The following is a 14,463-nucleotide window of genomic DNA, read 5'->3' as shown; positions in this document are numbered from 1 at the left end:
CTCTGCTTTGAGCTTGGGGGTTGTAGTTTATAGTGCGGTGTTTCAGCGTTGTTTCGCCGACCTAGTGGACACCAGCTCCCACAATTCCGCGGTGGGAGTCAACCTGTCATGCTTGTGTTTTGCTTTGGTTTTTTGTTATTGTTTCGAGTTAGAGGAGCAACTGAGCCCGAGGAGGAAAGCACGACTTTGTCTCGCTCAGGTTTTTTTGTTGTTTTCTCACGGCTCGTGACTTCCTGTAGCTGATAGAGAGACGTCTCTCTGTTCAGACTGTTTACAGAGAAGTCTAGACGATAAAAGGTAAGCGAGATGTCAGAGATGGTCGGCAGAAAATGTGCGCAGATACTGTGTTGTTAACAAAGCCTGTTATTGTCTCGCCTGACGTGCATGCGCAGCACATCAACTAATTAGACAGCGATAATTAGCGAGTACAGGTTCAGATCTGCCTGTAGTGGCTTTGAGGAGACGTTTGTCTTTCTAAAGCTTGCATCGATGCGCATGGTGCTCAATGTTTTCTCGACATGTGCTACTGTTGGGCCTCAAGCCTCGTGCTGTGTAATATGAACCCTGGAGAATACGCTGCTACAGTAGGCTGTAGTTTTGTCACTGATCTGTCGTTTTAGACGGCATCTATAATATGTTCTGCACTATTCAAATTATTAAAGTTTCTTCCCATATTCCTGAATGTGGAAAAATGCGTTATTAATTTAGAAAAAAAAAATCCCCATTATTTTATTTATATCATACCACAAGAGATAAATAAGGATGATAAAGTCACTCAATCCACAATTGTAGAGCACATGTTGCATATGTTGTCATTGGTCTGTTTATAGTCTCTGCTGCACTATTATGAGTTCCTTTTGCCCTGTGTTGCTGTTTTAAAGTGTGTCTGAGGGAGAATTTGAATTTTGCCATGACAGGTAGGCACATATGCCCTATAGTGGGGTCAATGCCCCACACACAGCTAAATGAATAAATAATGCTTTCTGTAAGCTGCACGTGTCTCCAAGCAGTGTGGCAAGCAGCAGTTCCTTAAAATTCATGTAGTGTATTTGCTAGTAGAATTTGAGCCCTGTACATGCTAGAGGCCCCAGACACCTTGTACCACATGCTTACACGTGACGGTGTACAATAGCAAATGATTTTGACACTGACTGAAATAGCCCTAGTGACAAACATACAGTATGTCATGTTGCTCAAATGCCTTGCTGTCACTGCGGTTTAGTAGTGGTGTCCTTTCCTCAAGTGTGCACTCAGTCAGGATATCTTCTTACACTGAATGAATATTCACAGACTGCTGGCTCTCTCCTGTTTGTTCTCCAGAGGTCACCTCTTACCTATTTCAGCTTGTCTAACCATGTTTGTCAGTTTCTACCTTGAATTTGAAGTGAACAACCTAAAAAAAAACATTTGGATTCAAGTTTTAATGTTGTTTTTTTTCTTGTAGGTGCAAAAAAGCCTGCCTTTGTTTTGTGTTGCCATGGAAAAGGCTTGGCGGGTGGAGTTTAGAAACGTGGGTTGCAGTTACTTCCCTCAGAGCAGAGTCGACTGCCACTACACACTGAGCTCACAGCACACCTGGGCCAGCAATGACTGGATAGGGCTCTTCAAGGTATTGTTAACCTGATGATTGTCACAAAAATTATACACATCCTTAAGTATATACATCCAACTGCAAAATAAAACTGTCTGCATGTTTTCTACCAGGTGGGATGGTCATCAGTGAAGGACTACCACACGTTTGTTTGGGCACTGGCTCCACCTGACTATCAAGAGGGCACAGATGTCAACTGCTGTGTGCATTTCCAGGGTACTCGTGTCCTTGTTCTCTCACTTTATTTACAATAGTTTGCCAGAACCTATACTTGTACACTAGATCCACAGATAAAACCTTCAGTTGGAGATTGCTGTTCCTGTGAACTGAATTGGTCTGTTGTTCAAATAGCTAGTGACTAGGGGTGCGTGATATATAAATAATGTGATAATTTAGGGACAGTAATATTTAGGACGACATGACAGAGAGGTAAAGCTGTGCTCTCCTTTAAAATAACTGATCAGAATCATTGATGCTATCAACACAAACCGTCTGACACTAAAATACAAACTGGACAAGCTGATCAATATCTAACTTAACTTCAACTCAATGAAACTGTAAGTGTGTAAAAACATGTGTGCGGTCTGACTGCAGAGTGTTTTTCTTCACACATTCCCACCTGACTGATTAATCGAGCTACTTGCCTCTACCTTTTTAGTTTTCTCAGGTTATCTTTGTTTTCCCAACATTGTAACATGCTGCTCTAAATACTGTAGAACAGACAAACAATCAATCAATTGTTGACATCTAAGTTGAACCAGACAGATACGTCTCATCTCATGATCATGGTTAGCTAAGGGCTTTATACAGTCTCTCTTGTGTGACGTATTACACACTACAGAAGTTGTTCCTTTTTCTGGAACCAAATCCTCCAGAGTGGAGCCAGCAACAGTGTTACATTCACTTTCAGCCATGCTCTTTGCTGCAGCTGCACAGCCATATTTATAACATGATATGACAAATTCCTATTACATAAAAATCATACTGGTATTATCATGAACAATATTATATGGCACACTCCTACTAGCAACTTGTGCATTGAGTGGAGAAACATTTTAGGCATTTGTATCTTTAAAAACTATTTCCACAGAATTCAGAGAAGTAAAAGGGAAATATCCTTTGCAGAAGACAAATATCCCTCTAGGCTTAGTCTGTTTAACAGACAGCCTCTGTCACAGTTTGAATGAATTTCTTTAATAGGCAGGAGGTTGAGTAATGAGGATGACGAAGACAATGGCTCAAAGCCTACTCTGAGTACTACCACTCACTGGAGACTACAGCGTTCACTCTGTCCTGTCTGTCAGCAGCAGCTGATAAGCTTGATTCAGTGTGAGGGGCACGTGTGCAGCAGGTGAGGCATTGACCTCTAGCAGAGTGATTTATCACTAAGTTAATCATACTGTCAATGTCATTCTTCAGTGGAAGGAGAGCAGAGGAAACAAAGTTTAAAGAAACCGCTGATGGTTCCTTATCACCAGCGATGCAATGATTTAAGGTGCAATATGTAAAAAGTGTCAAATTCATATTCCACACTCCAAAACCATTGGGGGCAACATGTCACCAAAAAGTTGGGATGTCTTTGACATAATAATAATAATTTTACTACATTTTTGAATGTTTTAAACTGAAATTCACACATAATTCTTACATATTGCACCTTTTAAAGAGAAGGTTGCCTGCACTATGACCTAAGCTAGTGCTGTGAGTTGCAATACAGCTCATAAACTTTGCTCCACTGTCTGTGGAAGATGGGAAACTGTCTGTTTTCCATCTTCCTCCTTTACTGTACATGTGTTGTGAAACAGTATTTCCAAGTAAATCAAAATGAAGCTACGGCCTGTGTGAGATAAGGATAATATTAGATTAGCTTACTTTTATGGGCTGGATGAAGTCATTGCTGCTGTCTGGTCACAGTAGGAAGCGGGAGGCATAACATCATCGGTTCCTGTAGGTTTAGGATGAGTAAAAATAATATAAAAAAAACACAGAATAAAGAATGTGGAGAGACAGACAAACATGGTATACTTGAAAATAAACTGAAAGTCTGTTGCAAAGGTAAGCTAATAGCACAACTAACCAAGAAAACAGTTATATAGTAGCACTATCAATGCTAGCAAACCAAAGACTTGCTGTGAGAGACAGAAAGCATGGATGGGCTCATCAACAGTTGCTTATACACGGGCGTTAGATGAGATTTTTTTTTCAGTATTATCACTGGACTTAGCTAAAAGAGCTAGGTAGCTGTAAGATATCGCAGTAGCTCTGTGATATGTTAATGTTTGGGCCCCAATGACTGCAAGCTACACCTGTCCACACCGTGAAGTTACTGTTTTGTTTTGTTTTTTAATAACTCTCTGACACTCTGTACAAAAGCCATTTAATAGTTGGTTGTATTGGTGGTTGGCTTGCTATCTAACCAAATACAGACACATTTGGAGCCGGTCACAGGTGTATTTTCCCTCGTTGGGCAGAGGTGAATTGTTTGCACCTGCTAATGGGACGCCATGCTGAACATGATGTCTCTCTACTGAACATAACGTTGCAGAGATTAAATTGGTAACTTTAGATAATAAACAAGTGTATCTCAACAAATGTATTTCTTTAAGTACAGACAAAGAACCCACTTTGATAGGCATCTCCAAACTGAAGCAACACTTGTCGAGAGTTAAGCTAGTCAGTTAATCTAGTGGTTAACAGTTACTTACCTATTTCAGGTAGCTTGTTAAGTATCTTAACAGAAAACGGGAACAAAGTCGAGGCAAGGCGGACTTCTACGTTGTATATCAGGATGAAGAAAGTTGATTCCAGTCCGGGTTAAAGTAACAAAACATATACTAATTGCTAAGGAGTTCGCGTTATCTCCACTGTTCACTGTTCATTCCGACGCAGGTAAATTCAAAAACGGCGCGCGACTTCTTTGTCGCTCACCTGTGCTGAACGAGCTGAGTGCTGCCGCCGGTGGCCGGAAGCTGTATTGCAACAGGCGCCGAAAAGAAATCAGTGTTACTGCAATACGGCATTAAAATAGATTTTCGGTGGCACACTGTTTTATGAATGTTGCTTTATTTATCACTTAAGTTCAGCCATATCATATAAAATAAATGTGTTACAGGCTTTTATTGTATAAATACCAAAATATTGTCAGCCTGTGTAAATTTATTGTAGCCTATAAAGTGATTAGCCCTTCCAAATTTAGATGTAGTTAGATTACCTCACCTAGTTCTTTTTATACACTATGTATAGCTAGCTCCAAATGAAGACAGAGCTACACTTCTGTCCAAAAGTTTTATATACTAAAATGAGGCTGCTTGTGAATTGTTTTATTTATCAGTTAAGTTCGTACAAAGTTCAGTAACAGAAGAAATCTAAATAAATCAATATTTGGTTTGAGCATGCTTTGCCTCTTAAAACAGCACCAGTTCTCCTCAGTACACCCGCACACATTTTTTCTAAGTACTTGGCACTTCCAAGCATGTTGGAGAAGTTGCCACAGTTCTTTTTCAGGATTTAGGCTGTCTCAGCTGCTTCTCTCTCTTCATGTAATCCCAGACTGACTCCATAATGTTGAGATCAGGGCTCTGTGGGGGAGGCCACACCATCTGTTGAAGGACTCATTGTTCTTGTGGCTGAAGATAGTTCTTTATGACTCTGGCTGTATGTTTAGGGTCGTTGTCATGCTGCAGAATATGTTTGGGACTGATCAGACGCCTCCCTGATGGTTTTGCATTAAGGACAAGAATCTAAATATCTAAAGTGCCTAAAACTTTTGCACAGTACTGTACTTAAAAACACAATTATTTCTCTCTGCAAATTAAATCTAACACAACTCTCTTCTTTTTTTGCCACTGCTTTTTAGCTTCCTACCTACCCAAGCCCAACTCCCAAGAGTATGAGTTTGTATATATTGATGCTAAGGGAGAAGTTTGCTCCCGCAGCCCTAAATTCACATTCTGCGCCCCAAAGCCTCTTGAAGATCTGGTGACCCTTGAGGAGGAGGCCCATGGAGAGGAGGAAGGCACAGACATGCTGCTGGTTGTACCCAGGGCTGAACTGCTGCAGGTGAGGATAACAAATATAGGATAGATTGATAAGATAAATGTGAGGGAGAGTATTTTTTCAGTTTTGCAAAACGAATGAGTGCTGATAAAACACAGATGTTAGGAAATCAATACTGTAATACCGCAAAAACATGAAAGTACAATTATGATACCCCATCCGCTGCCTCCTTCCTCCTTTTTCTTTTCAGAGTCGACTGCAGGAATGTCTGCGAGAGCGAGCTGAGCTCCTGCAGACCCAGGAGGCTGCAAACAGGCAAAGGGAGAAAGAGAAAGGGGAATACAAAAGAGCGAGGGAGGCCTGGGACAGACAACACAGAGAGCTAGAGGCTGACATCGGCAGGTTGCAGGATGAGCTGAAGCAGAGACAAGAGAAGATGGAGGAGATGGAGAGGATGCAGAAGGTGGTGTATGGAGCTTGGCAAATGAAATGGGGCAAGATTATTTAATTAGGATGGATTCCATACTTTTCTCTGTATCTGTGGACTTATTCTCAGATGAAAAGTACAAGTCTCAGCTTAAACAATATCCAGCCATTTTCAATATGAAATTAAATAACAGTAATTCAGTGAAACGCCTGGGTGATTGTATTAAAATATTAGAAATGATGTGATCTGGGTAGTCTGGCCATGATAAATTCAAATTTCTCTCATAAACTTAAAATGCCTCTTGTCTGTTAGGAGGAGGAGGCTTTGGGAGAATCACTTACTCGAGAGAAAAGTGCTTTATTGGATGCGAGGGAGGCAAGCGAAATGCGAATCAGAGAGCTGGAGGAGGACATCAAAGCCCTGACACAGAGAACTGTGGAAAGAGAGACCGAGTTGGAAAGGTTTGCCATTTTCTTTTTTTTTCTTTCCTTCTTTAAGATGTAGTTTTAGTATTACATGGGTCACAAATACTTTTGATTGTCAGTAACCAAATATGTGTGTGTGCAGGATGAAGGAAAGAGCAAAGAGAGCAGGAGCTCAGAGGAAAGAAGAGGAGGGTGAAAGAAAGAGCCTGCAGGTACTTTCAATTCAGAACATGTTGTATATACTAATAAAACCTGTGTCGAAGCGGGTTTTTTTTCCCTTCTGTATCTCTATCTCACATTTCCCATCTGCGTCATTAATTTCTTTCTCTTAGAACAAGCTGGAACAGACAGAAGGTGAACTCAGAAGCCTGTCAAAGGAGTTCCAGGGCCTGAGGAACTCGCTGGCCCAGAGAGACACCAGCGTCCTGCAGCTCCAAAACACCATCACCACCCTCACCCAGAAACTCACCACCGCCCACAGGAAAGAGGTCAGACATTTCTCTGAAAGTCAAAGGAGAAGGAGTTGAAAGGAGGACTGTTAGTTGAAACTCGACAAGGCAAATTCTCATGCTAGCAGCTCCAAATGTGTGATGTATCATGACCATCTATATGCTCTTGAATACCTCACTTTTTTCAGGAGAAATATTGTATTTTTGATTTAGCATTTCTTTTAAATGGAGGATTAGTTGCCCCTAATACCATCATTTATTTGAGGAAAATATGTCTCATATGTCTCAAATATATCTCAGTTACCGGAGATGAGATGTGGTTATCTGTGACTTTTACTTTGTAATTTCACCATTTGATACATAAATGTATTTCTACATAATCACACACATCCCAAATCTTGGGACGTGCTTGTATTTACGTAAGACATAATTTTGATATTTCAAATTCAGAATTTATTTTTAATTCAGGACTGGCATTCTGTAGCAAACCCCCCCCCCCCCCCCCCCCCATGCAGGTAACAGATTTGTAACCACCACATTCTCTCTTGTTCCTAAACGATCAGACGGAGAGTGAGGCGGCACTGAGGGAGATGCGGAGTCTGCGGGAGCGCCTGAACACAACTGAACGTACTGCAGACGGCTTGAAGAATGATCTTAGTGCCATGGTAGCCCAGAGGGATCACGGACAGGCTGAATTGCATCAGGCCCGTCTTCAAGCTGCCCAACTAACCCTTCAGCTCGCAGATTCCAGTCTGGCCCTGAGGGAGGGCAGAGCCCAGTGGGCACAGGAGAGGCAGAGTCTGCAGCGTACTGCTGAGGTATTGCACATACAATCTGAGGTGGAGAATTTAGAGGCAGGAGTTCAAATGTTGAATATGTTTGGCATAATGTCCTGTTGCTGTCCAAATATCTGAGTTATGTTGTTAGATGTCATGAAACAGCATCTGATGACTTCAAGATGAAATGTTCCCACACTTCTCCTGAGTTCCTGATCTTATGGTGCATTGCTGCTATGAAGTCGAGTTGTATGCTGAGTAAATGTGTGTGTTTGCGTGTCAACCTGGCAGAAGGACCATGAGCGTATGGAGAAACTCAACGCAGAGATGCAGAGGATGGAGGAGAGGCTGCAGGAGGAGAGGATGGAGAGAGTGAAGCTGGAGGTAGAGCTTGGGAGAGAAAAGGATTGCAACCGGGTGAGAAAGACCCCTAAGAGCTTATCGCGTTCAGTGTTTCTTTTTATAGGCTCGTTTTGTCACTTAACTTATATATAGTAATTATTTATTTTGAGTGTGTTTGTAGTAATACTGAGCACAAATACATGAAAGCATAAGTGCACAAAATGCAAATTTACTACAGCTCATTTCTATTTTAGTGAACTTTACTAAGATTTTAACATTTATCATTTATTCATTGACCTTGTACAGTATAGTACTACTGACTATCTGTTGGATGGTTCTCACATATCCTGTTGTCCTTCCTGTCTGGCCTGCAGGTTCAGCTGAGTGAAACCCGCAGGGAGCTCCAGGAGTTGAAGGCCAGCCTGAGGGTCGCTCAAAAAGAGAAGGAACAGCTACTTGCAGAGAAACAGGTCAGAGACTTTTTTTTTTTGCAGTCACAGGTTGAATCAAACAGCTTGAATCTGTACTGACAGAATGTTTGTCAAAAAAGGGGAAAGATGTAAGATTTTAAAGTTAAGTCTATTCATGTGAAAACACTGATGATGTCACGGGTTCTGACTTTGCTGATGTTTTCAAAGTGCTGAGATTAAAACAAATAATGGTGCAAGAACAAAAATCTCAAATGACAATCTGTTGAAAATGTTTGCCTTGTTTATAATCAATTCATAAAGTCTTAAGTTTTGTATGGATTAACAAGTGAATTGTGGCTGTTTTATCCTACTTGAATATCTTTGTTCAACTCACAGCTGCTGTCAGCTGCTGTTTAAATTTACTACAAGTTAATAACTATTTGCATCACCCTCAAGCTGAAGTGCACCCATGAATCATTTTTGGGTTTTTTTTCAAAAGCTATTGGTATTAATAATATAGTCATATTGTGTGTGTAGTGTTGTGATGTAACATACACAGAAGTATGCTGGTATTGTGAATCTCCCAGGTGTTGTGGATCTTTCGTCTGTTGTTGTCTTCGTAGTTGTTATTGTGCTATATAAATTGTTTATAGTGCAATATAAATCAGTGGATTTCAGAGCAGTCAGTGCTGCTGTTGTTAAAGTGCCTGCAGAGTTTTTGTTGGCTAACCACCATCCCTTTTGCCCACTACTGGCAGAGTAGATGGTCAGTGTTTTTAAAGTCAGAGTCCAGCTTCATTTTAACATCCACCATATGGCAGCATAGCAGGCAATCTGCGGCACATCATAAATCACACGTGTTTACATTTTTATTGTGAAGTGATAGTAATATTTATATAATAGAAAATGTTGTGTATTTACTATATAATCATTTTATCTAGCTTGAAGGAGTTGGACATCATGAGGGTTATGAGAGAGATAGCTGCTGAAGCCATGATTAAAGTCCTACCCTGGTGTGTGATATGATGGCTGTATTTTCCACTACAGGAGTTGATGGAGTACATCTGTCAGCTGGAGCAGAAGATGGGAACGGTGGTCAGTGCCAAGTGGAGCGACGACACCCCCGTCGCTTCTACAGGTGATTGGAACCACACGTTAATCTACTGTTTGCCCTGCAGATGTGATGTGCAGTGTTAATTATCATTCAACAGCAGCACTAAGTATTGTTCAGAGCGGCCTGTGTCGCAGTGCTCTTAGGAAAAGTAGCCATTTTTTCTTTGCTGATGTTTTTATCTGGCAGGGCGTCCAGACAGTGCGTTATCTGACTCTGAGGATGAGAACCCAGAGGCCCTACAGCCCCTCCGTCCACCAAGACCTCTGGGACACTACAGCCTGTGTGAGCAGGGCCAGTCTAACTCCTTGCTCCTCACCACCCCTCCCCCCTCCCCCAGGGAGGTGGAGAGGAGTGCGGTGGTCATCAACCAGCCGGCCCCTCTCTCTTCGCCACACCAGGCTGGAGCCGACACTCTGGCGCACAGCTCTGATTCGGTGAGACAAGCTATCTGAAGCGTTCAGCGCCACCATAGTGTAATTATATGTGATACTGAAAATGAGCTATGTCCTCATGCTGATAGCCATGCACACCATTTAAACATGGGCAGTGGATCGTTTGATATAGACATTATCCCCCTAGAAGCAATTAGGCTGCTAGTTTGCAAGTTATTAGACTGTAATAGCTGCTGGACATGGATATGTGTTAAGTGTCTGTGTGTGTGTGTGTGTGTGTGTGTGTGTGTGTGTTGATGTCTGGTGTTTAGGAGGAGGAGGAGGAATCTGATACACTTCAGTGTGGAAGGCACAGCTCTGGAGACGAGACAGCACTTTTGCTGCCTGAACACACGGACACTGTTCTCAGGTACAACACACACTATTACACATAAAATACACATGTATAGAGGAGGAGGAAGAACAAGTACTGAAATCCATTATTCTCAACTATCACATGTATAATACTCCATAAAATGTCTTGCTTTCACAATTTTACCAATGTAAAAGCATATTAGTATTTGCAGAACAATGTACAAAAATGTCATAAGTACAAGTTGTCACTTTCAGGAGATAGAAAGTAACTAAGTACATTTACTCAAGAACCTTACTGAAGTACAATTTTGACACGCATGTACTTCACTGGAATATTTCCATTTTATGGAACTTTACACTCCACTAACTTCCAGAAGGAAATTATTTACTCCTGATAAAATTTCAAAATCTGTTTGGCTTGTGACCCTTTACAAAAAAGCAATGTCTAGTTGGGGCCATTTGTCATGTTTCAAATATTTATGAGTTGTCAGCAGTTCCACAAAAAAGAGAGATTTCACCTCTAAACTTCTCAGATGCTTTCATTTAAATAACTATTCAAGGCTCAAAGAAGTAAAATTATCTAGTGTTTCTGTTTGTGTGACAGAACTTTTCTACCCCATTAATCATCTCACAACCCCTCAGATTTATCTTATGACCCTTTGCAGGGGGCGTGACCCCTAGGTTGGGAACCACTGGACTAAATTACTGTATATAAAGTAGTTAAAGTAGCTTTAATTCAACAAGGTACGGGAGTAAAATGCTGCTTAAAATTGTTGCATCAGTATTAATCTAATAATGTAATATGTCTTATTATATCAGTCACGGGAGCCATTTTTCTGTGTAATGAGTACTTCCAATTTTGATACTTGAGCACATGTTGCTGATAATACTTCGGTACTTTTAAGTACAGCAGGATTTTGAAGCTGGGCTTCTATTTGTAACAGTATTTTTATATTGTTGTAGTTCTTCTTTCATCACCCGCTGTCTTTCACACTGTTACATTGTTATAGTTGCATTAACACTTGGAAGCATTTAATGTTGCAACTATTTTATTAAACGCTAGTGTTATAGCTTCTAAAGTGCAGAGATAATGTGGACACACGGACATACTTCACTCAAAATATATTGAATCATTAAGGTCAGCATGCATTCCCAAGACATTACCGAACATGTGACGATAAGACAATCACAACAAATCATGCGCAGTTGAAGATTTAATGTTTAAAAAGTGAGATTTGCATTACTGGCTGCACATTAAAATGAACATTTCTTTCAAACAAACAAGCCAACAAATTTCTGCCTGTCACGCTGGCTGGTTTAAACTCCAGCAATGCATCATATTTTATGAGCTCATGACTTGATTTATGTGTACAACCTTACTCTGCAAACTAATTAGTGAACACAGGCACCAGGGAAATGCAGTGGAGTAGAAAAGTATCATATTTCTCCCTGAAATATAGAAGAATAAAAGTATAAAGTATCTCAAAATGGAAGAATAAAAAAAGTACTTATACTTTAAATTTGCACCTAAGCAGAATACCTGAGTAAATCTACGTAGTTACTTTCCATCTCTGGTCTTATACAGAATTGGTTTCAGGCGCACACAATGAATTCAATGCTTGCTAATGCACACAGACACATGCGACCAATTATTTATGGTGACAGGGTGAGTATGGCTGGAAGATGGAAGTTTTGAATATGTGGTCGTAAAAGAAGTTGAGTCAGGGTGAGGAGGGGGAGACTGTGCAAGACAGAGCCGGGGCAATGGAGGGGCGAGATGGGAGGACAAGGGGACAGATAAGTTGACAGCAAGCTGTAGCAATGATTTACCTGAGGGGTGTACCACAGTCACGGGCCAATTTTCAGCATCATTAAAGCCTTCGCTCTCCCTCTCAGCCACTCCTTCAGTCTAACCTCTTTCAACCAGAATGTGTGTTTCTTTCAGTTTTTCACACACGCACACTCTGCTTTCTGTCTTTCTTTCCTCCAGTGATCTGGCCGACACCTCGCTATGGTAACCAGTGGACATCCGGCCCACGGCCACGGCGAATGATCACAAAGAGGAGGGGGACTTTCTTGGAGTTGGTGTGTTTCCGCATTACTTCCACTAACAAGCACACATACAGCTCTATCACTACACAGACAAAATGTTGATATGCAATTGACCTCGTATCTGCCGTGAACCTTGTTTTTTTTCCCCATCTAGACTGTTGTGTTGTTGCCCTAGCTGTTTGGTTGTTAGGCATGACATAATGCTTGTGGAGGCAGGTCAACACCGTGTTTATGACTGACATAAGACTGTTGCACAGTTTGAAACGGCGGGCTTTTAGGCACGGGCTCTGGCATTTGAGAGTTTGCAGGCTGTAGCGGAATGATTTCTGTTGAATCATTGCTATGTCGAGAGCTTTACGATGGATATTATGTCGTTTTTATGACATTTGTGATTAGGAGTCATGACAGGCACTGTAATTATGACGTTTTGTGCAGGCTTAGCTCCACTGAAGATCATGGCAAAAGTCTCTTCCAGCATTAAATTTCTTCCGTAGCCGCTTTGAACGCTATTCATGGCAGCATAAAGTAAAGATACAGCATCATGCTAGAATTATATCACAGTAACGTAGGTCTATGGCATCATATTTCTCCTCCATTTACTCAGAACTAAGATTTGATATGCACTTTCTTGTACGCATTAGCGGCTGATTGTTATCACAGGCAGTTCAGGAGATTTAGAGATGCAGAGGCTCTCTGAGATGGACAGGGATTTGAAATAGAAAGCTTATTGAACAGATTGTTTAAAGTCTATTAAGATAGATGCCAGATGCAACTTGCTACTTCAATAATTTCATATCATTATTATTATAATGTTAATCATCATAAGCTTTTCACTATAGATGCAATTTTTACTTTAATGATCCTGGATTTTACATGTCATAACTATTGAAATGCTAATTTACTAGCTGGTCATTTGGATATTTAGTCTTTATTACAGTTTGTATTGTACAGAAATCTTTAATTCACACTTACAAGCAGTTTTAAATTTGTGCCTAAAATAATTAAATAAGAGTCTTATCAAAGATTAATCACATTTATAGATCCTGACATCATGACATGGTGTTGGTATTTTCCCCTAGCCCGATGGCAATGTACCGCCTAATAAAAAAAAAAAATGGCTGCCTACCTTTTAATCAATACTGTATGCATTTTTCATGATTTTCTATTTATAATTAACTTGAGTTATGCTGCAATGAAACTATATTCAGGTTTAGTTTGAAATAAGTGTTTTTGGTTTTTCACACAACTGTTTGTGCAAAATGTGTGACAATTTTCCGTGCTTGGCTAAGAAAATTTGCTAGACACTTTGATGCTTGATTTTATCTGCTGTATTTGCACCCTATTTTTACTATAGAAGAGTTTTTAGATGAAAAAGTTGATATATATGGATACTTAACAATGTGTCAGGTGTGTCCTGTCATCGTTATCTTAATCATTACCATTGTGTGTTGTGTTTACGCATATGTTATCTACACTTTTTTTGTTTTTTATTTACTACTTTTAAATACTGACTCTGTTAAGATTTCATATTTGAGGTATTTTGTTGCGAGATGTCGGTGTTAATGAAAGGGAACGATACCAACATGACCAGTTTAAGGTAGAAGTGTGTCAGTGATCTGCAAAAGAAATAGATTTTAATGTTTAAACAGCTTCAGCAGGAACAGGATTATTAAAGACGTTATGAGAGGAGTTTCAGCAGGTTTTGTAGTAAATGTCTGCCCAACCTCTCATTTACCTTGTGTCACTATAGGTTTGCTGGTTACATGTCGATTCTCCATATATAGAATGTTTTGAGGAGTCTGGTATTCTTTCCCAGAAGACAGCACACTACATGTATTCTCCATAGTCCTTGTTTGTGGTTGTAATCTGACTTTATGTCTTGGGGAAGTTATTTTTTTGTTGATCCACTGAGAGCTCCAGTGCGAGTGCTCCTCGTCAGGCACACTGTCGCACATTGCAATAAAGCTCCGGCGGTTATGGTTTGTTTTCGAAGTTTTGTGTGTGTGTGTGTGTGTGTGTGTGTGTGTGTGTGAAGGTTATCCCACATATACACCACTGTGTATTTTCTTATCAGTCATGTAACAGGGTTTGGGCGGGGTTCTGTATAATAAAATGGTTTATGTATCCATTATTGG

General features: G+C 40.4%; 2 protein-coding genes across 7 annotated transcripts in view; one reads left to right on the top strand and one right to left on the bottom strand.

Annotated features, from left to right (window-relative positions):
* hoxc11a (homeobox C11a) overlaps positions 1 to 5,434 on the bottom strand; it is a 77,534-nt gene extending 72,100 nt beyond the window's left edge. For 2 of the 6 annotated variants that reach the window (XR_006403392.1, XR_006403387.1), the window contains exons 1-2: positions 4,297 to 5,424; positions 3,464 to 3,536 (exon numbers count right to left, since the gene is read on the bottom strand). The gene's annotated coding sequence lies outside the window, so the exon portion shown is untranslated. Of the gene's footprint in view, positions 1 to 3,463; positions 3,537 to 4,296 lie in introns of all 6 variants that reach the window. The other 4 variants (XR_006403390.1, XR_006403391.1, XR_006403388.1 and 1 more) reach the window with 4 other exon arrangements.
* calcoco1a (calcium binding and coiled-coil domain 1a) lies at positions 106 to 14,457 on the top strand. The gene is made up of 15 exons (XM_044351105.1): positions 106 to 297; positions 1,445 to 1,609; positions 1,705 to 1,807; positions 5,448 to 5,650; positions 5,838 to 6,050; positions 6,327 to 6,475; positions 6,582 to 6,651; positions 6,772 to 6,927; positions 7,452 to 7,706; positions 7,956 to 8,081; positions 8,381 to 8,476; positions 9,464 to 9,554; positions 9,717 to 9,964; positions 10,234 to 10,331; positions 12,267 to 14,457. Exons 2-15 carry the CDS (start codon positions 1,478 to 1,480, stop codon positions 12,292 to 12,294), a joined length of 1,968 nt encoding a protein of 655 aa, XP_044207040.1. The 5' UTR covers positions 106 to 297; positions 1,445 to 1,477; the 3' UTR covers positions 12,295 to 14,457.
* Positions 14,458 to 14,463: the final 6 nt, after the last annotated feature.

The sequence above is a fragment of the Thunnus albacares genome, chromosome 5 (assembly GCF_914725855.1).
Source record: "Thunnus albacares chromosome 5, fThuAlb1.1, whole genome shotgun sequence".
Lineage (NCBI taxonomy): Eukaryota > Metazoa > Chordata > Actinopteri > Scombriformes > Scombridae > Thunnus > Thunnus albacares.
This window is presented reverse-complemented; position numbering and strand designations above follow the sequence as displayed.

Bases quoted from the DNA above. Each gene is read 5' to 3' on its own strand.
- calcoco1a (XM_044351105.1), top strand. From the start codon at position 1,478: ATGGAAAAGGCTTGGCGGGTGGAGTTTAGAAACGTGGGTTGCAGTTAC. The intron at 8,477-9,463 runs GTCAGAGACTTT...TTTCCACTACAG, and splicing joins AGCTACTTGCAGAGAAACAG to GAGTTGATGGAGTACATCTG. The intron at 10,332-12,266 runs GTACAACACACA...TCTTTCCTCCAG, and splicing joins CACACGGACACTGTTCTCAG to TGATCTGGCCGACACCTCGC.